This window comes from Misgurnus anguillicaudatus, chromosome 25 (assembly GCF_027580225.2).
Source record: "Misgurnus anguillicaudatus chromosome 25, ASM2758022v2, whole genome shotgun sequence".
Classification (NCBI taxonomy): domain Eukaryota; kingdom Metazoa; phylum Chordata; class Actinopteri; order Cypriniformes; family Cobitidae; genus Misgurnus; species Misgurnus anguillicaudatus.
Window position 1 is genome coordinate 15372315 of NC_073361.2, and position 26348 is coordinate 15398662.

The following is a 26348-nucleotide window of genomic DNA, read 5'->3' on the forward strand; positions in this document are numbered from 1 at the left end:
GCGAAGCCTGGAAATGGCAAAATTTGCACAGAAATCACAGAGAAAATTCAAAATAGCCGACTCCTGTGGGGGTTAGAGCTTGGTTCCAAGGAACTTTTTTGTAGGTCTTGAGGTGATAGATGACCCTACCAAATTTCGTATCTGTACGTTTTTCGTAGCGGGAGAGCTGTTCTATTGAAATTTTGCAGGTGGCGCTATTGAGCCATTTCTACACGCCCATTTCTGATGCCTATACCACATGTACATTTTCGTCACTTCTGACGCGTGTGCAAAGTTTAATGAGTTTTCAAGCATGTTTAGGCCCTCAAAAATGCGATTCATTTTGGAGAAGAAAAAGTAAAAGAAACTGAGCAAAAACAATAGGGCTTTGCACCCACGGTGCAGGCCATTCTGGCCTGCTCCTTGGTGCTCGGGCCCTAATGATTCAAGCTTTGTGACATAGTGCATTATCCTGCTGGAAGTAGCCATCAGAGGATGGGTACATGGTGGTCACAAAGGAATGGACATGGTCAGAAACAATACTCGGGTAGGCCGTGGCAAACGATGCCCAATTGGCACTAAGGGGCCTAAAGTGTGTCAAGAAAACATCCCACACACATTACACCACCACCAGCAGCCTGCACAGTGGTAACAAGGCATGATGGATCCATGTTCTCATTCTGTTTACGCCAAACTCTGACTCTACTTCAACAGAAATCGAGACTCATCAGACCAGGCAACATTTTTTCAGTTTTCGACTGTCCAATTTTGGTGAGCTCGTGCAAATTCTAGCCTGCTTTTCCTATTAGTAGTGGAGATGAGTGGTATACGGTGAGGTCTTCTGCTGTTGTAGCCCATCTGCCTCAAGGTTGTGCGTGTTGTGGCTTCACAAATGCTTTGCTGCATACCGTGGTTGTAAAAATTGCTCATCTATCAGCTTGATTCAGTCGGCCCATTTGGTATTTCCCCTGTGTTGCAGTTACATAGTTCCAAATCCATTTATCATAAATAAACTAGGCCATACTTACATTTAATGTGTTTCACAAACTCTTTTTAAACAAATATTGATTTATATCTCATTGTTATCCATGCACCTACACTAAACAATGACAGCATGTATGACAATGACAATGTATTTATTGCACATGAAACATGTTGACAATCCGAAAACGATACATTGCATGGTTAAATGTGACACTTTCTTTGCAACTTCTGCATTTCTGTTAAAAGATAAAGTGAAGGCATGTAACAACAGGAAGCAAGTCATGGGTCAAAGGAAGCCTGCATAGTTAAACTGCAAAATATCACATATTTTACAATGTGCATAAAGGCAGGTGAATATTCAGTCACACAATGGTACAATCATTTAAGCATTACTGAAATGATGGAAACCTCCATCTTTAACACTGCTACATTAAGAGTAATACTGACATTATAAAATAAATATACTTCTAAATTAATTCATTATATAGTTTATATATGTTATAGGAGCGGTTTTCCAGACAGGGCTTAAGCCTACTCTTGAGACTAAAATGCATATTTGAGCTGTCTTAACTGAAAACATCTTGCACTTAATGTCATTAAGATATTGTGCCAAGGTTTTGTTTTTAGATGGCCATCTGAAATGTTTACTGTAAGGTATGTTTATAGAAACAACCTGAATGTCCTAATATATCGAAGGCCTAGTCCTGGATTAATCTAAACCCTGTCCGGGAAACTGCCCAATGATTTTTTTTAACCAACAGTGATAAAAATATATACTCATAAATTGTATATAAAGCAAATACATAGAAAATACAAGTTCAAATACTTCTGCATCATATAACACTGTCTTGTTCATCACTAAAAAACACAACACAGTTTAATTTTGCAGGATGGTGGCCCAACAAGAGCTGGGTTTGACACCATTGCTATAGTATAGAGTGCTGTGTTACAAAGAGAACCCTTTTTATTAACACATTTTAATGCATAAATACTTGATTTGTACCGTAAAAATTAATACTCATGATCTGGCTGTCTTTCATGATGCATATTTGATTGATCTGTGCACAAATCCTTTCACTGAGACAATGAAGTATCGTATTGAATATGGCAAATAGAGCTGATGTAAATTAGGAAATGTTCAAAAGGTCAGGTGTCACCTTGAGGTATGAGGCAGGGCGGGGGGTTGTATGCTAAACGCGTCACCGCTGGATGAGTGACGCGAGGGGGCTTTCCCACAAACCAGGGATGGCTCCGCCTCCTTTATCTCCATGGCTCGTTTGTACAATTCTGCAGCATTCTCAAAATCTCCCTCTTCATAACTGAGAATAAAAACAAAGATGGATTGTGTAGAAGAAAACATTTTCATCTATTAAATCACTGTGTTTGAGAGGTTTGAGGGTTAATTGGTTTTCCTGTGCTATAGTAATATAACAGACGAGTTAGAAGTCTAACTGAGCACAGCCAGGTTTTTAAGGGTCTCTCCAACACGAGGGTGCAGTCGGCCGAGACTGTCCTCGTACACCTTCAGCGCTCGCTCGTATAGAGGCAGAGCATCACTGTGCTGCTTCTGCAAAACAAAAACACACATCCAATCGTGCACAAATCACATGTTTTATAATCCACAGCTTGGTTAGACTTGAGAAATCCAGCGTTGAAAGTTTCTCACCAATTGGCAGTAGAGAACAGCTAGGTTAACCAGAGCTGTGGCCACACTGGGATGTTTGGGTCCAAAGCTTTTTTCTCTGATGTCAAGAGCTAGTTCATAAAGAGGAACTGCCCTTTTCAGCTTTCCCTGTTACACGCACACACGGGCACGCGATCAAAAAGAGACATTTTCACCAATGCAAAAATGAAACGTACAGTAGTTAGTTACTAAAGATAAACATTACACAATCTTCAAACAAAATTTTACTGCAATTTCTCACCCTGCGCTTGTAAAGCATGGCCAAGTGTTTGAGGGTATAGGCAAGAGACGGATGGTCAGGCGCCAGTGCTCTTTTGCGAATGTCGAGCGATTTTTCGTACAGCTCCTCCGCTTTGTCGTACTCTTTCCTCTCACTGTGCAGCGCGGCCAGGTTGTTCAGAGACTGGGCACAGTCAGGGTGATCCGCTCCCAGCACACGTTGACGCATTTCCAACGATCGCGTCAGGAACACTTTTGCGGCACTGGGCGAAACAAACTGGTTAATATACACACTGTATAACTAGAAAATCAAAACAGAGCTTATATAAAATAATGGCAGTTGATATAACTACTCAAAACCTAGGGATAAGAACAGATTTAAAGGTGTAACGTGGGTTTTTACACTGCAAAAAATTACTTTCTTACGTAGTATTTTTGTCTTGTTTTCAGTAAAAAATATAAAAAAATTCTTAAATGAAGCTGTATCTTAATGACCAAAATGACGTAGGAAAATAAGTCTAGTTTTTATACCAAAAAATAAACTTTATATAAATTGGCAAAAAAAAATCTGCCAATGGAATGAGAACATTTTTCTTGAAATAAGTTTATTTTATTCATAAACACTTAATTCAAGAAAAACTATTTTATTCCATTGGCAGTTTTTTGCTCGTTTTAAGCACAAATTTGCTTAAATTTTATATTTTTTGTCTAAAAACTAGACTTATTTTCCTAGGTCATTTTGCTCATCAAGAAAATACATCTTAATTTAAGATTTTTTTTTAGATATTTTTACTGAAAACAAAACAAAAATATTAAGTCATTTTTTGCAGTGTAAGCAGCATCATCTAGCGGTGAGATTGTGAATTGCAACCAACCTCAATTTCGAAACGCATAGTGAAGCTACGGTAGCTGCTACAGGACAAACATGTCGTCATCTGAGACAACGTAGGGACGAAACGCGCTCTATAGAAAGGTTTGAGGCTACTGTAGAAACATGACGGTGACTTCCATGTAAGGAGGCCTGCGGTGTGTGTGGATAAAAACGGCTTATTGTAAGGTAATAAAAACAATACAGTTCATTATGTAAGGTTTTTATACACCACTGATAATATAGTTATGTAGATTGCACCTTTGCACCATTGCACCTTTAAGTAACAATTGGGGGCGGTTTCCCGGAGAGGGATTAGACTAGGCCTAGACTAAAATAAATGTAAGAGCTGTACAAACTCAAAACAACTTGCACTGACATATCTTAAAATACATCAGTGCTCTTTGTTTTGCCTCAAAATGCACACAAGTAATTTTTTAAGTAAGGCATGTTTGTTAAAACTAGTTATTTTGCTAATGAAACTAAGGTCTAGTCCTGTATTAAGATAATCCCTGTCTGGGAAACCACCCCTTAATGTATTGTTATTTATTGTAGAATCAATGAAATTTGTAAGTTATTGATGTGCCACCATATTTAAATTTACTGTGCTCATCTCTACATTGGTATGGATATATGATGTATTGATCACTAAATAAGCTAAAAATATTGTTATCTCTCACAAACATATTGATTACTTTAATGATGGATAGATATGGTTTTTAGCGGTTTGCCATGTTGGCTAAATCGATAACGTGACCATATATGGAGATTAAATTATTTGTTTGTGTTTAACTAAAAACAAATGGGTGATTCTCGCGAAATTAGACTCATGAGGTGTCATGAAACATTTTGATAAAAAAAGTAAATAAGTAAGAGTATCAAAATAAGAAGCAAACAATTACAAACATCTCTTCATGTACTTCATGTTTTTTCCCCACATTTAAGGGTAACATTTTCATTACCGCAATGTGTCCATGAATAGATTTGGGTTCTTTGACATGGAAAATTTAAAATTAAAAAATCTAAAAAATAAAAAGCTTCAGTGCATGTTATACTATAAACATTTACAGTAAAGAAACCTGTGGTGTTTGGTGATCATTGGTAAATGTAGAGACAATAATAAGGAATATAAATGTGTCCAAGACCAATTTTCTCATCCTCCACAACAATTTTCAATCATTGTTTAAGCCTTTAAGGAACTAACATTTAAAAAGAAAATTGTTGGAAGGGACATAATTGACTGTGACACTCAAGATGGCTACCAGGTAAGCAGTTCTTATGTTTTCTCTCCAGATAAAGGTTGATTTTTTGTTTGTCATAGTACCTAGACAACTTTTTAGTTCTCATTACCGAAACATGAGTTTGTAAATGCATATATTTAATGTTATATCATGTTGCGGTAATGATAATTTTTATAATGATAATCTAAAAAATGTAAATAATTTTAGGGATGCACCAAATCCAGATTTTTTGGGTTAGGCCGAATACCGAATCCACTGTTTAAGATTCGGTCGAATCCGAAACCGAATACCGAATCCTACTCGCATCCTTATTCCATTAACACAGTAAAACACATTAATGAAGTAAACAACGTCCACAGCAGAGTATTTTTCATTTTATTTAATTTTAACTGTAAAAAAGGATAGGCAACATTATGCCAGGATGACAAGTGGGAAAAACAATTACCATAAGCTTATGCATAATGAAAGCGATGTGGTGCGACACGCTTGTTTTTCCAGGTGCGTCCGCGAAATGTGAACTGCCCCTAAAGCTCACAGAAAGAGAAAGCTTATCTCCACATCAGCACCCGATGTGTGTAATCAACGGCCGCGTGACGTCGACCAGCGTAGCACAAGGCTAGGGTTCGGTGGAAAAAAAATCTAGGATTCGGCCGAACCTGAACCCCGTCAAAAAGCCCAGAATTCAGCCGAATCCTGGATTCGGTGCATCCCTAAATAATTCTATAGGAAATATTTTTTAAATACTCTAAAAATAATGATTATAGTAAGTTAAGGCCTTAATCTTATATGTGTAAAAAAAGGCTTCAATGGCTTTAAAAAAAATCTGATGCTGGACACTTTTTAGGTCTGGATTTCGTGAGAATCACCCAAGTACCTCTTGGATGGCATGAAGTCGAGTAAATTATGAGAAAATTTTTCATATTTTGGATAACTTTTCTTTTAAATGGTTTGCTTCAGCTACCACATTCTCAGCTTCCTGCTGCCCATATATGGACTGCTCTGTGAATGTGCAAAATGACTGACAGGCAGAATGTGCATCAAAGCATTTTCATGCACTAAAAAATTACTTTAAAAAACTGCTAACTTGCAGTCAGGGCTGTCATATGTAGGTGTCATATTTTAGACATTTTTTAATAATTTCTCAGCTCATATTTTTTTAGAAGTAATGGATACTGCTATAGAGGGGTTGCAAGTTTACAAACATTACAGGGTGCGCGCGCATCCAGGGGGCAGAAAGCCAGATTGGTGAGCTGATCCGCTACTGCAGCAACCTTAATTATTGAAGCGTTCTTTATTGTTTGTATATAAATAAGACTTTATTTTAGTTGGATCTGTTTTTCCGTCTTTATTTTTGCAGTGTTACTGTGATACATGTATGAATTATAATGTTATAATTTTAATGCTAGTAACGTAATAGTCGCATCTACTGGTATGTTAACATCAGGCACCCAGCACTGACTCTGTTGGTACTATTTTCCACACAAAAATTCCTTGGCATTTTGACTTACAGACACCGCTACTAGCATACAACACAATGCACGTCTCTTCTTTCTGCCCCTCGGTTGCGCGCGCAACCAGTTAGTGACGTCGCCGTGCAACCCGTCTATACGGACTACCGGGAACTTGACTGTAAATTTCGTCACCGCCCCTTTTTGAGGGAATAAAAACAGACCTTCCATTGAAGGAACAAAGCAACGTTTTTACACAGCCGGCAGGCGTAAATAACTTATGAAATCACTCAGATTAAACATGTTGAGTAATTATCTGTCCACCCTGCTTCCCATAGAGCGCGAATGATACATTAACACATTTAATTTGGTCAATATAAAAACATGTCCCTTTCATTCTCCCAGGGTCAAATTTGTGTAACAACGTCATCCAGTGATTGCTGGAAATATCGCTAAGCCAGTAAGTTGTATGGCTCGATGGAAAAGTGCACTCATTACTCTAAATATAAAGACATAATATATAAATATGAAGTAACTTTGAAATACGAAGTAAAATCATTCACTTGCTTCCCTGTTGACTCGATGAGGTACGTAAATGTAAATGTCCGGGTAAGACACCTCTGGCCAATAGGGAGCGTTGTTACACAAATTTGATGCTGGGAGAATGAAAGAGACATGTTTTTATTATGACCAAATTAAATGTGTTAATGTATCTTTCGTGCTCTATGGCAGGCAGGGTGGACAGATAATTACTCAACATGTTTAATCTGAATGATTTCATAAGTTAATTACGCCTGCCGGCTGTGTACGAACGTTGCTTTGTTCCGCTATTTTGAATGGAAGTCAATGGAAGGTCTAGTCTGAATTCCCCCAAAAGTGGGCGTGAACCTGTTCAGAGACATTCTATGACGTTGCACCGGTTGTGCGTATGTCCAGTATGAAATGAAGTTACTCACTCGAGGTTGTTCTGCAGGTAATAAAGCACTCCGAGTTCATTTAGCGTCTTGGCACAATCCGCTGAGTCTTTACCAAGCGTCAGTTCCTCTAACTGCAGCGCTCGCCGTTTTAAAATAGCAAAACCATACTAGAGAGAAGAGAAAATACACAAATATACTGGGAAACATTTCTATCACACATAGGACACTTTGATGACAGACACATACAGTAGTGATATCCAACTTTGAACAACTGACGTCTTGTACGCATATTGCATTGGTGTGTTTGGTGAGTATAATAAAGCGCCGCTTTAAGAATAATTTAAAGAGGCTTGGCAAAAAACTACATACAACACATGTGCAAAGTTTGGACAATAACTACAAAATATGACCACAGTAGAGAATATTATTAACAATGGATCAAACTGTAATCAGTGTATGCTATATTACCTGTGAGCTTTTTTATGCATTTCTTGTAAGCTTTCGAATAAAACCCAGATTCCCTTTCTTTATTCTGAATTATTTTGAAATAAAAGTTTAGTCTTTTGTCCATTTTGTACCACACACCTTATATATTTTGATGGTTTAATCTAACCTGAATGTTCCCCTTTGCACATCACTTTTGACCACTACTGCCACACGCGTCCCTAAATTATATTATTTTTCTTGACCTCACCATGTGGCCCTTCTGGCGTGCCGTTTTCTGTCTGATTTTGACAGACCTCTTTCTTAACTTCTCAGCCTGTTCATACCTGTCATCCAAACAGAAATACAAAAACAGATTTTACTTAAAGTTTAATGACACAGTCATTGAAAAAGAATGAAAACTTTTTAAAATGTATTGTATGGGTCCTTTGTGTTTTTGACTACTGCTGCATCCAAATTGCCTGAAAGGGATCTTAATAAAGCTTGACCTTGACAGTTATCCCTTTGATAGTATAACAAAATCACTAAGTATACCATAAATAAGTAAATAACAATACAAAACTGATTTTGAAACAATGTCATGATCTCTGAGATATGTATGTTTGAGCTTGAAATGCTTGAGAAAAAGTGCTATACTTGTTTTGTTTCTGGTAGAGGAGTGAAAGTGAATCTAGTTCTCTAGCCACGGTGCTGTGTTCGGGTCCATAGGCGTTTTCACAGATCTCCAAAGCTTGTTTGTACAACTGCTCTGCATTTCCGAATTTCCTCCAGTGAACGTAGACCCCCGCCAGCTGATGCAAGGACTGTGCCACGCTCGGGTGGTCTGGGTCCAGTGCCGTCTCACGAATCTCTAAGGAACGCTGCAAGGGGGCCACCGCCTTTAAACGACACATGGATGCGTGTTACACAAAATTTGATATAGACTACAGATAATAATCAAATCTGCTCTCGGTTCACACCTGGCTGAGCAATCCCAGATCTTTAAGGAAGCGACCCAATGTTTCATAGAGGTTGGCCAGTTGACTCATGCTCTGTTCGCTTTCACAGGTCTTCTCAAACTCCTTTAAGGAGTCAAAATACTCTGTGGCCATGGAGCACTTGTCCTTACCGACAAACTGCCAGTATGCAAGAAGCTCTGAAAAGTGACCTCTATGAAAAACAGGAAGTTGTTACCTGAGATGTGCTCATCTTTACACAAGAAGTAGAAACCGCAGGGCAGGAAGATGAGATCGTACCTTTTGTAGAGATTCTGGGACACAAATAAGTTAAGCAGACTCATCTGGAGCTTAACCCTGTCTTCCTGTTGCTGCAGTAACCACGGTAACTCATCCGCAACACGCCATGTGACTCTGTCTTGACTGAACATACATGAATACAACATGGACATAATGTACTAATAATAATGATAATGTCTGTCGTTCACTATAAAATAAACCCTTAAACTCTTTAATAACTTAATAAATAAATACACTGAACAACCCTCGTCTTGTTGAACAAAAACTCTTATTCAAAAGTATTTGGTGAAAAAAAACCACTTATTGGTATGTAGCTTATGTCAGTGATAGGTTAAGAACATGCAGAAAAATACACAACGAAAGTCAAGAGTAGATGTTATTACTCCAGTTGTCGACTAAAGAACTGAATAAGTGTCTCTCTGTAAGATCCACAGTGTCGGCCCTCATCCATAAACTCCTGGTTGACCGCTTCACAAGCCTGGAAAATGTATAACAATTATACCACTTCTTTATAATATCACATATGTGATGTTAATTTCAATCTTTGACATAACTATTCACAGTTGATTTTAAAAGAGACATTTCACAAGACTTTTTTAAGATGTCAAGTAAATGTTTGGTGTCCTCAGAGTACGTTTGTAAAGTTTTTAGCTCAAAATATCATATAGATAATTTATTATAACATCTTAAAATTTCCACTTTGTAGGTGTGAGCAAAATTGTGCCGTTTTAGGGTGTTTCCTTTTAAATGCAAATGAGCTGATCTCTGCACTAAATGGCAGTGCCGTGGTTGTATAGTGCAGATTAAGGAGCAGTATTATCCCCTTCTGACATCACATTTTTATGACTTATTTTTTCACATGCTTGCGGAGAATGGGTTATCAAAACTAAGTTACTGGGTTGATCTTTTTCACATTTCTAGGTGGATACAAGCACTGGGGACCCAATTATAGCACTTAAGCATGGAAAAAATTTCATGATATGTCTCCTTTAAGGTTATTTTTCACAGAATGTTAACGGATGATTTTATGTAGAAACCAGGAAATCACCAAAAAATGACCTGGGTTGCTGGGTTTTTACAGAGTGGGTAACACATGTGACCACAAAACCAGTCTTAAGTAACAGATTAGTAGCAATAGCAACAGTACATTGTATGGGTCAAAATTACAGATTTTTCTTTTATGCCAAAATTTTTTATTATTTAAAGATCATGTTCCATGAAGACATTTTGTAAATTTCCTACCATAAATATATCAAAACTTTAAAGGCGATTTTCTCAATATTTATTTATATAATTATTTTTTTGCACCCTCAGATTCCAGATTTTCAAATAGTTGTATCTCTGCCAAATATTGTCCTGAAAAACCATACATCCAGGGTAACATTAAAGGGCCCATATCATGCAAAATCCACTTTTATTATGTTTGGACATAAATGTGTTTTAGCAGTGTGTGGACACAACAACCCTACAATGAAAAAATCATCCACCCTCTCATTCTTTTTTAATCCCCATTAAACCAAAGCAGTCTCTTCTTTTAATAGCAAATAAGGTAATTACTGCCTCCTCGCTGAAGCCACACCCTCCAACGGTTGCACAATGAAAGGAAAGAATCGAAAATGTTTATAACATGGAGCATAAAACGGTATTATTACAATTGAAAGCAGATGTATTCATTTTCATTTGATATGAATATTATGTAGAATATATTTTTCTTACTTTTATTTTGCTTATTTATCATTTATTTACCAATGGTCATTTGTATTGTAAAATTATTTGCGGACCTGCCCTTAATGCTTTGCTGTACCATCAATATTGGATCATCAAAATGTGAATTTGTGACATACTGTATGACTGCACTTGATAATAGGAAATAAAATAAAAGTAAAAAAAAAAAAACAAAGCAGTCTCATTAGACATGCTATTATATTTTCTTGTTAATGTGATGTCACACTGATAAGCTCCGCCCACGTCCACTGCCTGATTAAAGGCGGAGTCCATGATGTTTGAAAGCCAATGTTGATATTTGAAATCACCTAAACAAACACGCCCCTACCCCAATAGAATCTGGACCTTCTGTTGATAGACCCGCCCCACACATACGCAACCATTTGATTTGATTTGATTGGCTATAAGTGTGTTTTGGTAGTCGGCCCGTCTCCTTTTCCAACGCGTTTTTCAAACATCGTGGACTCCGCCTTTAATTGGACCAAAAAGCTTTTCTAAAGGTGTTTTGTAGCATGTTGTAGCACTAATGCGGCTAAAAATACGACTGTCCCATAGTGTATTCACTATTTTTAACCGAAAGCAGGAGCTCATTTGCATTTAAAGGTACACGCGTAAAACATCGCTTTTTTGCTCCAGCCCAAATAGGAGCATTCAACAATTCAGTTTTAGATATTACTATCGTGAAATGATAATTTTAAAGTATTTTTTATCAGTTTTGTATAACACGGCCATAAACCACAAGCCTGTTGATGCTGAAAGCGGATAAGACCGCAGGCATAAGTAATTATGAGCAGCCTCTGCAGACTGTGTAGCATTGAGGTGAGCATGGAAAAACTCAGGTCTGAGAACAGCTCCAGTGCCTCAGATTCGCTGACACCATTGTGACTAGCGCACAGCAAGCACAGTAACTGCACACAGAAAAATATAGACAAACATACACTCACTAAATGGTTCAAAATGTTTTTGGAGTGACGTTCTGTGTCAAAGATAAGGTCACCTCTCTCAAGACGTGCTTTTCCTGATCTGTGCTCAGTGAGTCCAGCACCACCTTCAGGCTCAGTCTGTACAGCGACACTGTATCATGACATAACACACACTGCTGCAGAGTCCTTTCCAATGTCCAGGAGGATCTGGAGCTGACGCACATAAAAAAAAAAAAAACGATTAATTTACCCATACACTTTGGTCTAAACCAAATCGATCCACACATCGACTTACTGTGTTATGAGTCTGGCCAACAGTGAGATATAGAGAGCATTGCAGGTTGCAGCTGAACGACAGTGTCTCTCCAACTTCTTTTCCTGTTTTACACCAGAAGAGATAGGAACTCACCATACACATACAATACATTAAAACCATGTCGTGAGACTGACGTTGGTCATCACCTGGTCTTTGGTTAGTTTTATATCCGTGTCTGCACACTCTGTACTGATGACACTCTTCACCTCTCTGGGGTTAAGTGGGTCGAGGTGCAGCGTGGGCCACAATCTGAATGGTTCAAAGTTGAACACAATTGATGTTTGTGAAGTAGTAATTGTGAAGTGAAAACACTAGATCTCGGTCACAAACCTCCATGCTTGTGGGCAGGTTTCCACGTTAACTGACACCAGCACCCTCACGTTCGCAGGAAGTGGATCGATCAGCCACTTCATGTGACGCTCTGCATTCTGGTAAAACATAAAGGGAACCATGCTGATGCACGCTAATGAACAAATCTATTTATAAAAAAATGGAATTACTAAGAAATAGGTGAAATGTGGGCATCTAAATGAGGTAGAGAGATCCCTAAACATGAATACAGATCACAGTAAAAAAGGATGTTTATTTTAGGAAGTGATACCTGTATTTGGTCAATAGAGTCGATGATGATTATGATGTTGCCATGGTGACGCGCAGACAGTCGTTCTAACCACCGTGGGAATTCCTCAAGAATTTTAGAGGGGTCCATCGAGAGACCAGATATAGACCAGAAATGCTGGAGTAGCTACAGGGGACATAGATTTTTAATATATCAACAGTATAATAAAGACATATTAGGATTAAAGTAACTCAGGGGTCAGAAATAAGTGAAATAAAATTTTGATGCTCATTAGATGATGAGACTTCAGCTTAGATTTCACAGACAGGGTCACATATGTCATAAGCCAGTGTTTATCCACAGTATATAAGTCTATATTACCTTCACTGTGAGGCGTTTAATAATAAGCACTGGATCTGCACTGGTAGAGAGAGGACGTCCAGTGAAGTGATAGAGAGTCAGGGTGTTGGGAGAGTGTTTCTGCTGTAACTCTATCCTGTAAAATAATACCATATTTTAAGTATTAAGTCTTAAGATAAATAATTATTGTGTAATAAATGTAAAGTTAAAGGGACACTCAATGATATTACACAGCGCCTGAAAGTAGTCCCATTGGTAACTTTCAACTGTATTTGGGCAGTGCATAATATCATTGCGCCTCCTGCAGCCATGTTACGGCAGTAAAGTCTTTGATTATTACGCCAGAATGAGAGTATAGTTCCATATCTGCCTAGAAAATCACAACTTTTAATTTTCCGTCGGTCTTAGTACAGGATGTAACTACTAGTCAAGTTTTAAATAGGAAAAATATCAAAACTCTATGGTTACTTTTTAGCGCGATGCTAATGGTCTAATCAGATTCAATGGATTATGCTAAGCTATGCTAAAAGTGATACCGCCAGACCAGCTGAATGGATTCCAAAACAGTAAAAATCAAATGTTTAACTCTAGGGGAGCTGGAAAATGAGCATATTTAAAAAAAAAAGTGGAGTGTCCCTTTAAGATTACCATTTAGCAAGCAAAAGCGATTTGCCTGATCCAGGCGCGCCCGACACCAACAGTGGTGGCGTGGGTGGAGGAGCGGCGACCATATCATTGAGTCGGTCGACGTACTGCAGAAAGAACCAAAAGAAGTGACCTTTGTCAGATCCAAAATTGTACAAATTTATATTATAATTTAAATGTAATCCCACACATGAACAAAAGAATGAATGATATATACAAAGGTAGCAATTTAAGTTTAATCCCACACGTAAACAAAACAATGACATGTACAGAGGTAGCACACTGCAAAAAATGACTTTCTTACTTAGTATTTTTGTCTTGTTTTCAGTAGAAATATCTAAAAATTCTTAAATTAAGATGCTTTTTCTTGATAAGCAAAATGACCTAAGTAAAAAACTCTAGTTTTAAGACAAATAATATACAATTTAAGTGAAATTGTCCTTAGAACAAGCAAAATTATCTGCCAATGGGGTGAGAAAAAAATTGCGAAATAAGATTTCTTTTTTCTTAAACACTTAATTCAAGTAAAATTTTCTCACTCCATTGGCAGATATTTTTGCTTGTTTTAAGCACAAATTCACTTAAATTGTATATTTTTTGTCTAAAAACTTTGCTCATCAAGAAAATACATCTTGATTTAAGAATTTTTAGATATTTCTACTGAAAACAAGACAAAAATACTAATTAAGAAAGTCATTTTTTGCAGTGCAATCATTATGAATTAAAGGGATAGCTCACCCAAAATTTAAAATGTTGTCATCATTTACGCCAAATCTGTATAAATGCGGGGTTTCTGCATTGGTTTTCACGAAGTCTAATTTAAAGGGCAAGTTCGGCATTTTACACCCAAAGCCCTGTTTTCAGATTGCTCACGATGAAATAGAACGGTTTTGACTGAAACCTGGACACACGCTGCTGGCCCGAGAATCCTCGGCCTCTGTGGTATCACCCCCCCAACCCTCACAACGGCTGCACAGGTGCACCGGAACAATCCCTCCCAAAATGCACCAAACTTTAGTTTATGCTCACACAAAAATCGCCGCAAAAGATGCTTTCCAACAGGTGTTTTAGCATTCATTGTAAACTTATGGACCTATTTTTCAAACGCCTCACACCTGTATATTCTTCCGTTGAGAGCTTGAATAATAGACACTCCAGCCCAGTTGGTGGCGATAATCTGCCTTTACCAATTGCAAGAATACAAACAACGTTCCCGTCGCGGAGTAATACCGTACCTCACAGCACATCTAATACAAGTCAATGGAGTTGAACCAAAACTACGATAAAACCTGTTGGAAAGCATCTTTTGCAGCGATTTTTGTGTGAGCATATCAGTGAACACCCCTGACCACTCGGTGAGTTTCACATCTTCGTAAGAGAAGGTTTAATGCATTTTAAGAAGGATTGTTCCAGTGCACCTATGCAGCCATTGTGGGGGTGGGGTGATACCACAGAAGCCGAAAATTCTCGGGGCAGCATCATATGTCCAAATTTCAGTCAAAACCGTTCTATTTCATCATAAACAATCTGAAAACAGGGCTTTAAGTGTAAAATACCAAACTTGTTGTCCTTTAAGACTTTTTAAGACCTTTTTAAGACCATAATGAATAAAATTTAAGACCTATATCACAATAATGAAGTGCAATTTTATAGTCCAGTGTGCATGCATCCATGTGTTTTTTAGAACATTTTATCTTTCATGACAAAAAAAAGATGTATTTTCTAGGAGTGTGACAACACGCTCCGCAAGATGAAACGAGATTGGGTTGACGAGAATAAGATCAGACAAGATTTTAACACTTTGCTGATATTTTTTCACCTCAAAGGGGCCATGGCATGAAAATCTGACTTTTTCTATGTTTAAGTGCTATAATTGGGTCCCCAGTGCTTCTATCAACCTAAAAAAATGTGAAAAAGATCAACCCAGTAACTTAGTTTTGGTAAACCATTCTCTACAAGCACATAAAAACAGGTAGTTGAAATTTGGCTCTCTTTATGATGTCATAAGGAGCCCTTTCTATAATGATACCACCTCTTAATATGCACTATCCAACCACAGCACTGCCATTTAGTGCAGAGAAACACACAATTGAGTTTTAATTGCAACAAACCACCATCATTGTGATCAGTGTTTGAATTTCATCAGCTCATTTGCATTTTAAAGGACACACCCAAAACGGCACATTTCTGCACACACCTGCAAAGTTGCAAGTTTAACATGCTATAATAAATTATTTATATGGTATTTTGAGCTAAAACTTCACATATGTGCTCTGTGGGGCACCAAAGATTTATTTGACATCTTAAAAAAGTCTTGTGCCATGGCCCCTTTAAACGTCATACGAAGTTATAAGAAATCCCCAATGATAAAATATATGAAGAAAAATAGCATTTTAATTAACTAAAATCACATTATTTTAAAATGTTTTAACCAATCTAGGGGTTTTACTAATAAGGGCCTTTATTATACATATCTATGGTGGAGCCAAACGTTGATCGGATGACTGATGGAGCAGAAACCACAGTGCTTAAAACTGCTAATGGAGATGTTTATCATGTTGTGGTGCTCTTTATGGCTACTGCTGTAGGCACGAAAGAAATGAGAGATGCCGGGAGTTTCTGTCAGGTTTCTGCATCGGCTTTATGTTTCTTACATTGCATGTGTGCCACTAAAGCTTTGATGCCCACTGTTCCAAGTTTTAAAACTTTCTTGCAAAATAAACAACGGACCCCGTACGGTAACTGGTCTTTAGCACGAAGCAAAAACAGGGTTAAGTAACGAGTTTTCATTAAATGTGCACTTCCCCGTAGCTAAAACTCAAACTTTTCTCCATTTGCTTATACTCGGTCCACGCACTTTAGCGAACTCGCCGCAAACTTGTGCTTTAGTAGAATCCACCTATTCAGTTTTGCCTGACACATGTATAAAACAGTTACAATCTTCTTGGCGGTGTTGGTTGGACAACATTTTAAGACCTTTCATGTGCTAATTTAAGATATTTTAATGCTAATCAAGGCCTTACTTTCATACTATGGAATTTAAGACTTTTTAAAGATCCCCGGACACCCTGAAATGTTTTTGTTCTGCTAAACAAAGTAATATATTTGTAATTAAGCAGGAAACACATCGACTTCCATAGTAGAATAAAATACTACTATGGAAGTCAATGGTGCTCAAAAACAGTTTAGTGGCTCAGCATATCTTCCTTTGTGTTCAGCAGAAAAAAAAATTAATACAGGTCTGTAACAACATGAGGGTGAGTAAATGATGAAAGACTTTTCATTTTTGGGTGAACTATCCCTTTAAGGTCCATAATGCAGACATCATGCTGTACAATAAAGGTATCATTAGGAATACTTGGAGATACTTTTTGGAAGCTGAATTTGGCCGCAGCACCGCAGGTCTGCTGAAACGCCTCAATCTGCTCTTGTTCATCGTGAAGATCCCACAGTACATCACCAGAGTCTTCCTCCTCCCTCTCCTCGATCGCCCCAGTCTCTTCAAACTCCACCCCCAACAACTCCTGAGGACAGCAACAGCCTGTCAGTTGTTGTTTTTTTGCAACTTCTGCTGCTTTCAAAACCACATATGCAAAACAAGACTAACTTAGAGTGAGAGTATCAGATAGTTAAACAAATGTTCACACCTTGAACAATTTTTTCCTCTGTGGTTTCTATTTGTGTACCTGTTTGATGATTCTTTCAAGCTGAGAGAAGATCAGAGCAGCTCCTTCCTCTGTGGACCCAGCATGATCTACCACCTGCAGAAAACAAGAAAGGAAGTCAACCTCAACAAAACTGGCTATTTACATTACTCAGGAAATATTGCGCCACATAAGATAGTATGAGTGCTCTTTTGATGATACCTTAAGTTTGGCACTTTTGTCAGCCTTGTTCACTTTTTCCAGCAGTTCTCTAGTGGCTGGACTGAGGGTGGAGATCTCCTCCTTTTCGCCTTTTCTATCTCCAGTCCGCAAATACAGCAAAAGAGGACGAGAGTCTGGGGTCTTCACAAAGGCTTCCTCCACATCCTCTATAACACAACTAAAGCAACAAAAGGAGAAAATACACAAGGTTAATGTCAATGTTGATGTGAGCGAGTGTGAATGTGAGACTCAGAAACACAACTTGACACTGAAGACTTGAGCAGCAGCACACACACAGAGCTCCTCTCGATCTCCTGTCTCCGTTCAGTCAGATACAGAAGAGCATTCTCCTCAGGAAACAACACGTTTAGATAGAAATGTCCTAAACCTTCACAGAACCTCTGTAGCTTTAAAGAGTGAGTCTGAAAGAGAGTCACAATATTTATTGACATTTATGTACTGAAGGTAATATGGTGCTTCTCCAAGGCAAACATCACGGCTGTTAAGCTTAGACGTTGTGGGAGGTTGTCAGGGCATCAGTATGTAGTTACCAAGGTTTCAAGGTGGTTTTATTTTGTTGCTTTGTGGTTTCATGGGTATTCTGGATGGTTACTAGGACTGCCAGTTAGATGATCAGTCCTAAAAATTCACCCTTCAGGGTTCCCACTCGAAGCCAAATGTCAAATTCCCTGACTTTTCCTTAAGCTAAGCTGAATTTTCTTGACCTTTGTCTGAGATGTTGTGAGCCTGAGAATAAAGTGTACATCGTGAGTTTATAAAAATTAGCTTAAATGCATGAAATGAATTAACAATGCCTGTAAACGGCTGTTTAGATTGTAGTTTCACTTTAAATCAGTGAAGGCTTGGATCCGGACTTAAAGGATTAGTCCATTTTCTTTAAAAAATCCAGATAATTTACTCACCACCATGTCATCCAAAATGTTGATGTCTTTCTTTGTTCAGTCGAGAAGAAATTATGTTTTTGAGGAAAACATTCCAGGATTTTTCTCATTTTAATGGACTTTAATGGACCCCAACACGTAACAGTTTTAATGCAGTTTAATATTGCAGTTTCAAAGGACTCTAAACGATCCCAAATGAGGCATAAGGGTTTTCTCTAGCGAAACGATTGTCATTTTTGGCAAAAAAAAAATCTGCACTTTTAGTACACAATTGGTCTTCTTCCTCCAGCTGTGTGACGAGCCAGCACGACCTCACGTAATTGCGTAATGACATCAGAAGGTCACATGTTACATATATGTAACATATATGAAACGCACATTTGCAGACCATTTTAAACAATAAACTGACACAAAGATATTAATTAGTATCATTCGACATACAACAAAGTCGGAACGGTCCTCTTTCTCCACACTTGTAAACACTGGGACGTAGTTTCGCATACATCATCTGTGACCTCTTGAAATGTTACATGAGGTCGCGCTGGCGCGTCACACGACCAGAGAAAGATGAAAAGTTGTGGTTCAAAGGTGCAATTTTTTTTTTTCATGCCAAAAATGACAATCGTTTCGCTAGATAAGACCCTATTGCCTCGTTTGGGATCGTTTAGAGTCCTTTTAAACTGCAATTTTAAACTGCATTAAAACTGTTAAGTGTTGGGGTCCATTAAAGTCCATTTAAATGAGAAAAATCCTTGAATGTTTTTCTCTAAAAAACATAATTTCTTCTCGACTGAACAAAGAAAGACATCAACATTTTGGGGTGAGTAAATTATCTGGATTTTTATTTTAAGAAAATGGACTAATCTTTTAACAAGCGGATTACATTTTGAACTAATATTTAAAGGTGGGGTGCATGATCTCTGAAAGCCAAAGTTGATATTTGAAATAACTAGGGCCGGGACTTTAACGCGTTAATTAAGATTAATTAATTACACAAAAAATAACGCGTTAAACATTTTAACGCATTTTAATCGCACTTATTAATAGAGTCATTCGTAAATGCTGCAGACCCTGTTTTAGTTCGAGAACTCCGGGGTTGTGATGCAGTGTAAATAAAAGTAGACGGAACCTAAACGAACAGCTGATTTTAACGTGACAACGCATCAATTTCAAAGTAAAAATGATTTATTCTGGTAAATGGAGGTTTGCAACGGAGGTTTTGCCCAATAAACATCTACCAACAAACTACAGATTATTTTAACATGTATCCTAATGTCTGTTATATGTTAATGTTTGAGTATTGTTGGGTTTAAATATTGTTGTAATGTTGTTTTGTTTCAATTTAATTAGTTTATTACGAGTTTAATTTAAGTTTTGTTTGCTACTTTAAAACGAATTTCGTTTCAAATAATTTGTCTCGTAATTATAAACAATGTTTTGTTGTTAGGTTTTGTGAATATAAATTAAAAAGAACATTAAAAGCAACACCGTGCATCTCATTGATGCATATGCTACCGAATGCCAAAACATGCAGTGAGTAGCCTATATCACTTACTTTTCAAAAAATCAGCCTGGCAGTGCCCAGAAGTTAAATTTACACGCGCATTTAGAGCATACTGTAGCAGCACGTTTGATTTGCGGTGTGCTTAAGACTTTTAAAAATCAACTTCATATTAATTTTAATAGGCTACTTTGACGGAGGACACGCACAGAGAACAGCGACGGCAGGTAAAGGAAAAAAGTTAAACGAATAGAGTCAGTTTGTAAGAACATTTTTAAATTGACTATAAGATCATCAATATGAACTCTGAACAATGAACTATTATAAACATAACAGCAAGAAAAGCTGAAGAGGAACTCGCAACATTAAAGCAATAAGCATTTATGTAGGCTAAAGCTATATATCACCTCTTATTTTTTTTAATTTAGTTAAGTTTCAATGGTAACACTAAAGGCGCGTACATTATGCAGCGCTTTTCACATCCGAATCCCACTTAAGAAACCTATAAACGATGTGCAACTTAAAAAATATATTATGCACATTTTTATATATTTTAATTTTAATATAGGCTATATAGTATATTATGTTTTGTTGTTTTTATACGCGAGGTGGGGCATCCGCGCACATAGGTACCAGAACACAGACAGTCAAAACCTGAGAAGTCCCGAACCCTGCAATATTAAACAAACTACTTTAAGAAATGCGGGCCAGGAAGCGGGTCGGGTATAATATATATATTTTTTTCTTTGCGGTCCGAGTTGCGGGCGGGTTGTTTATACATTGACCCGCGCATCACTGGTAAGCGTTGATAAGAGCATGGTTGTGTGTAAGATATGCAACAAGGAATTCACATATCACCGCAGCACATCGAGCCTCAAGTATAATCTCAATGCAAAACATACAGCAGCTAGCGTGGACATTAGCCCGACTCCGGGTACAACGACTTGGTTGAACAAAAATAAACAATATTTTGTTAAGCTTATGTATTCAGTCATTATTCATAAAAATCAATGTAAAAATACTTCTTAATGTTCTCAGGTCAAATATTTATATGAGATTAAAATGCGATTAATTTAGATTAATTAATTACAAAGCCTCTAATTAATTAGATTAATTTTTTTAATCGAGTCCCGGCCCTAGAAATAACCTAAACAAACACGCCCCACACATACACAACCAAGGCAACGGTGTTGGTTAGTAGACACGCCCCTTACTGCCGATTGGCTACAAGTGTGTTTGGGTAGTCGGCCCGACTCCCTTATCCAAAGCGTTCCTCAAAAAGCACCACGCCTTTAAAGCGACAAACCAAATTTTTTATATTTCATGACTTGGTCGAATGAAATATAAAATTCCCTGACTTTTAATATCTGGAATAGACTTTTCAAAATTCCATGATATTCCAGAAATTCCATGACCCGTGGGAACCCTGAGCCTTAAATGTCTATAAAATTTGTGTCTCAAGTGTTTTAGTCTATGGGCTTTTTTGTTATTTGTTTTTATCAGTGTAGGATGAGTTATAGGCCAAAGGTTAAAAGTTTGTGTTAGGGGTTTTCCAAAAAACCTTAGCAGACAGAACTAATATGTAATATGATACAATATAACAGAATTTGCTACAATACAATAGCTTACCATTAAAAACAATATAATACAAAAAAGCAAGACAACAGATTTATTTAGCACATTTTAAGAATAGAAGGCAAAGAAAGAGAGAATAACATTGTTAAGAGGAGTAGTTTAGCCAAAAATAAAAGTTATTTCATTCTTTTGCCATCCTAGATGTTGGGAAAATATGACTTCAGCTTAACAATAATATATATATTATATTAAGATTAAGATACATGTCTTTTTTCTTTATATAAGACAAAGACATTTGTGTATCTGAAATGGCATGATAGTAAATTAAGAGAGAATTTTTATTTTTGTGCCTTTGTTTTTGTCCACGACAATGCATTTTACAAAGGTTTGTGTATACCTGTATAAAGGCCTGTAACTCGGCCCTGGTCTCCTGTGTGTATATGAGGTAGCAGCGGACTGTGTTGCTCCACAGAGCCTGAGACACATGAGGAGACACCTGCAGAAGACTGGACACAGCAGCATCCCAATCATCTGTAATACGCGTACATAAACATCAACACATGCACAAGCACACACACACACACATGAACATCAACACATGCACAAGTACACACGAGGGTGCAGACTCACCTCTGCTGACATTAGCAAATGGCCCCTCCACATCAATGAGACTGTGAGCAAACTCTGGACCCCGGTGTGTCTGCTGTAACTGCATCATGCTGCCCATTGACGGCTCGCTGCCCAACACACCACCACTCCAGTATTCACACTGAGTGCCTGCAGCTGAAGAAGTATGCTTTATGTTAAAGGAATAGTCTACTCATTTTCAATATTAAAATATGTTATTACCTTAACTAAGAATTGTTGATACATCCCTCTATCATCTGTGTGCGTGCACGTAAGCGCTGGAGCGCGCTGCGACGCTTCGATAGCATTTAGCTTAGCCCCATTCATTCAATGCTACCATTTAGTGATAAAGTTAGAAGTGACCAAACACATCAACGTTTTTCCTATTTAAGACGAGTAGTTATACGAGCAAGTTTGGTGGTACAAAATAAAACGTAGCGCTTTTCTAAGCGGATTTAAAAGAGGAACTATATTTTATGGCGTAATAGCACTTTTGGGAGTACTTCGACTCGCCTGAAAAGTCCGCTCCCCTTCTCACTCTCATAATGGGAGAGGGAGGGTGTTACTGCGCCGAGTCGAAGTACTCCCAAAAGTGCTATTACGCCATAAAATATAGTTCCTCTTTTAAATCCGCTTAGAAAAGCGCTACGTTTTATTTTGTGGGATATCGAGTCGATCCGGACCTTTTTTGCTGGATCGGATATCGAAATAACGGGGTCAATCCAAATCCGATACTGTGCCTTACTCATGGTTGTTACTGTCATGCTATAGAAAAGTCAGACTATTATAAAAGTTTTTATACACTATATTCAAAGTCTTCCTAATATATTTAACAGCTTTATGCGAAAAACAATTGCATATATAAAGATATTTAAGGTCACAAAAACTCAGTGGTCTGGTGCTCGCAGAGTTAATACACTGGAGTAGCGGTGAATTAAACGCGTCACACAATTCTAAATGAATCAAGAAAAATACTAGAATTGGATCGGGATCGGTATCGGTCGATACTCAGAATTTAGGGATCGAAATCGGATCGGCAATGGAAAAAGTGGATCGGCCCACCCCTAAATAATACTGCCCCTTAATCTGCACTATTCAACCCCAGCACTGCCATTTAGTGCAAAGATCAGCTCATGTGCATTTTAAAGGACACACCCAAAACGGCACATTTTTGCTCACATCTATAAGTGGCAATTTTAACATGTTATAATAAATTTGCCCTGGAGGTCATCTTATCTCTTTCTTCCCCCAATCGAGTCATTGTAAAAAATACACTTTATTAAGTTTCCCACAATACAGGTTTGGACATGCAGAATGAAGCGGTTCCAGGAATATAAATGGTTCTCATGGTTTCATTACAATAATCAGTGTCTTTTTAGTGGTGCATGCTAACTAAGCAACATCACTTTAATTATTGCATATAAATGTCATATAAAGTGGACAAGGGACCTACTGGTGACAGTGGTCCGGTTGTCATCTGAATCCGAGTCTGCTGGATCATAAATCTGGATGCCCTGAGCTTGCAGCTGCTGAAGCTTTGACTCAAGATCTCGTTTCGCTCGCAGCAAATCCTGAATTTCCTTCTCCTTTGTCTCCCGGAATATCTGCCAATTTGGGGATTTTGGATGGGAATACAACATGCAATGACAACAGAGAAGAAACTGGGGAACAATTACGCAGTCAAGTTTAAACTAGAAAATGTAAAGGCTGAGGAGTTACTGTAAGAACACAAGCACCTACTGTAAGGAGTTTCAAAGAGCTGGGAAAGATTTGGGATGTTGCAAGGCAAGAAATTTTGTCAGTACTTTAATGTAAAAAAAAAAACAGAAACAAGAGTAGATTGACACCTTAAACTGTCGTTTGACCTTATCCCTGTCATGCTCAAAGGTAGCTGCTCTCTCCATGGCTTGATACTTTGCCTCCAGGGCACTTTCCTTCTCTCTGAGAATTTTCTGGTAGGTCTTCTGAAGAGCCTGACAACCAGAGAAAAAAAAACATTGGAGGTCTGAATGTTACTAACCATTATTACCGTTTTGCAGCAACAAGAACCCAGTAGTGGCGATGCCCAGTCGGAGATCAATAAAAAGACCTTAAAAGATCTGATTTTCGTAGTATATCTTTCAAACCTGCAGCTCAGCACGCAATCTCTTGTTCTCCTCATCCAGCTTGGCTTCTTTCTTCTGCATTGAGGTGATCTCATTGTTCTTGCTGACCCTGAAGATCTCGTAGTCTTTTCTCAGGCGCTCATACTCAGCAGCGTACTCCAGTTCCACCGATCCAGTGGATTTGAAGCTGGCGCCGATAACACGAGGGCCACGCCGGAACGAACTACGCAACAGTCGAGCCTTTGGTTTCACCTCCACTGGTATCTCACACGCTTCCCCGCCCTCACCGCCATACGCATCCTCAATCACCTCACCAGGGCTCACCAGAGAGGATGCGGTACCCATGGCAACTGCAGAGGGATGCCAATGGGACACCTATCTGATAGGCCACTCACACAATCCCAAAATGCACATTGATGGTTCAACTGGAAACAGAAAACACAATCACTTAAGTGCTTTTTTTATGTACAGCACACAGCAATAGCCAAATTAATTTCTTAGGCAGTAAGCTCATAATGTCATATGTAAGCAGCTCACCATTATTACTATTTAATATATGTATAAACAACATAGTGGTTAGATAACTAACTTGTAAGACTAGTCACAGCAGTTTATGCAACAGGCCACAGTACTACTTACTTATACATTATTACTCACCTTCAGTATGTCATGACGTCATTGCAAAACGTATTTCACAAAACTGCACAAGCAAACTACTCTGTAAGCACAAAGGAAAATTTATGGGTGGGATTTCAGACCCCCACCCTCATTAAATTCCTACACCGTTCTTGAGAACCAAAAAGTGTTTATATGTACAGTAGTTATAGTATAATAATAATAATATTGTACTGTTTGATCAACAGTTAATTTGGATTTATTTGACATCTGTTTTCGGGTTAGCGCGCTGCTCAATACGTTTTTAATCACACATTTCCGACTCTCGTTGATAACTGTATATGTAATATATATACAGTAATATAATGCACAAGTATTACCTTAATCTTCGATGGTAAACCTTGCAGACATCCTGGAGATTAAGATAAATCTCACTAGAGTTCAGAAAATTAAACTCCACCCTACTAAAAGAATGAAGGGGTGCAGGTCGATGCACTTTGAGGGATATGACCGCGATTTTAAGACTTTTAAAACATGTCAATGAGTAACGCGTTCATCAGATTTACTGTCATATCTAACTTCATAGTGTAAGGTAAACAAATCACAGCGATGCGCATGTTTTCTCTTCACTGTCTTCCTGACAACACGCGTTACTAGGCACGCCTTCTTCTACGGGTCCACACTGAGGCCAAAACTAATCTGACGCTTTTTCGGTTTTGATCTGAGCATCTGACAAAATAGCCCTGTCCAAATTTCCACAAATGCGGTCTTTGCTTTTATTTTTATTACGCAAGACAAAACAACATATACATATAAAATAAAAATGTTTTATAAACATTAAAAGCATATTATTCAAACGTAAGCTATTTATACACATCTTTAAGTAGGCTACGCATTAAGTCTTCAACTGAACCTACTTGTTACTTTTCTATTACACGCCAAAAATGGTAATTGCATAATAATGCAATCTTTAAATCCATGAAAATTACAGATAAATTACTGACTCAAACTACTTTTTAAACAACTTGTGTAATTTAATAATGCAGTAACATTTACTAAAATATGCAAGAGGGCTCAAGAAGGTGGAACCAACCAAACATATTGGCAGAACAAAAAAGGAGGTAGCTTTCCCTGTTGGTTACGTTGTGAGTGTAAAGTAACTAGTAAATAGAATTTATTTGGATGGTAATTGTAATATTTTTGCAATTCTTTGTAATTAGTTACGCTCATAGTTACGCTACCTGGCAAAGTAATATTATTAAAGTAATATTATTACTATTAACTAGTTACTGCCAACACTGAATAGTACCATTAAACTTAACACATTTATAATTTACTGGGTAGCATTTATGAATCATTTTAATAGACAATGAGAGTATAATATAATAAATAAATAAATAAAATATATTTTTTAATACAGTGTAAGGTTAGGTCTATAAACAAAGAGTGGCAGAGATAGAAATAAATGGGGTTGCCAGGGGGTGACCAAGGCTAGTTTACGGGGTCCATAGTCCATGAAAGAAAATGATTGAAGAAAAAGCTTGCTGACTGCTGATTACTTCATATTATACTACAGGTGCAGCACATCTAAATAAACACGCCAATTAACA

General features: G+C 37.7%; 1 protein-coding gene across 1 annotated transcript; it reads right to left on the reverse strand.

Moving 5' to 3' along the window:
• Positions 1 to 1098: 1098 nt before the first annotated feature.
• nphp3 (nephronophthisis 3) lies at positions 1099 to 25409 on the reverse strand. Its single transcript, XM_073863686.1, has 29 exons — positions 25119 to 25409; positions 24781 to 24841; positions 24145 to 24548; positions 23866 to 23991; positions 23472 to 23622; positions 22022 to 22174; positions 21789 to 21922; positions 17668 to 17835; positions 17414 to 17584; positions 17234 to 17308; positions 16916 to 17071; positions 13551 to 13654; positions 12924 to 13038; positions 12585 to 12728; positions 12314 to 12411; positions 12130 to 12232; positions 11963 to 12045; positions 11742 to 11880; positions 11488 to 11652; positions 9403 to 9497; positions 9020 to 9142; positions 8744 to 8933; positions 8421 to 8662; positions 8035 to 8110; positions 7380 to 7507; positions 2889 to 3129; positions 2630 to 2755; positions 2412 to 2530; positions 1099 to 2279 (listed from the first exon to the last, which is right to left on the reverse strand). The coding sequence occupies exons 3-29, from the start codon at positions 24466 to 24468 to the stop codon at positions 2117 to 2119; spliced, it is 3912 nt and encodes a 1303-aa protein (XP_073719787.1). The 5' UTR covers positions 24469 to 24548; positions 24781 to 24841; positions 25119 to 25409; the 3' UTR covers positions 1099 to 2116.
• Between the last annotated feature and the right edge of the window lie 939 nt (positions 25410 to 26348).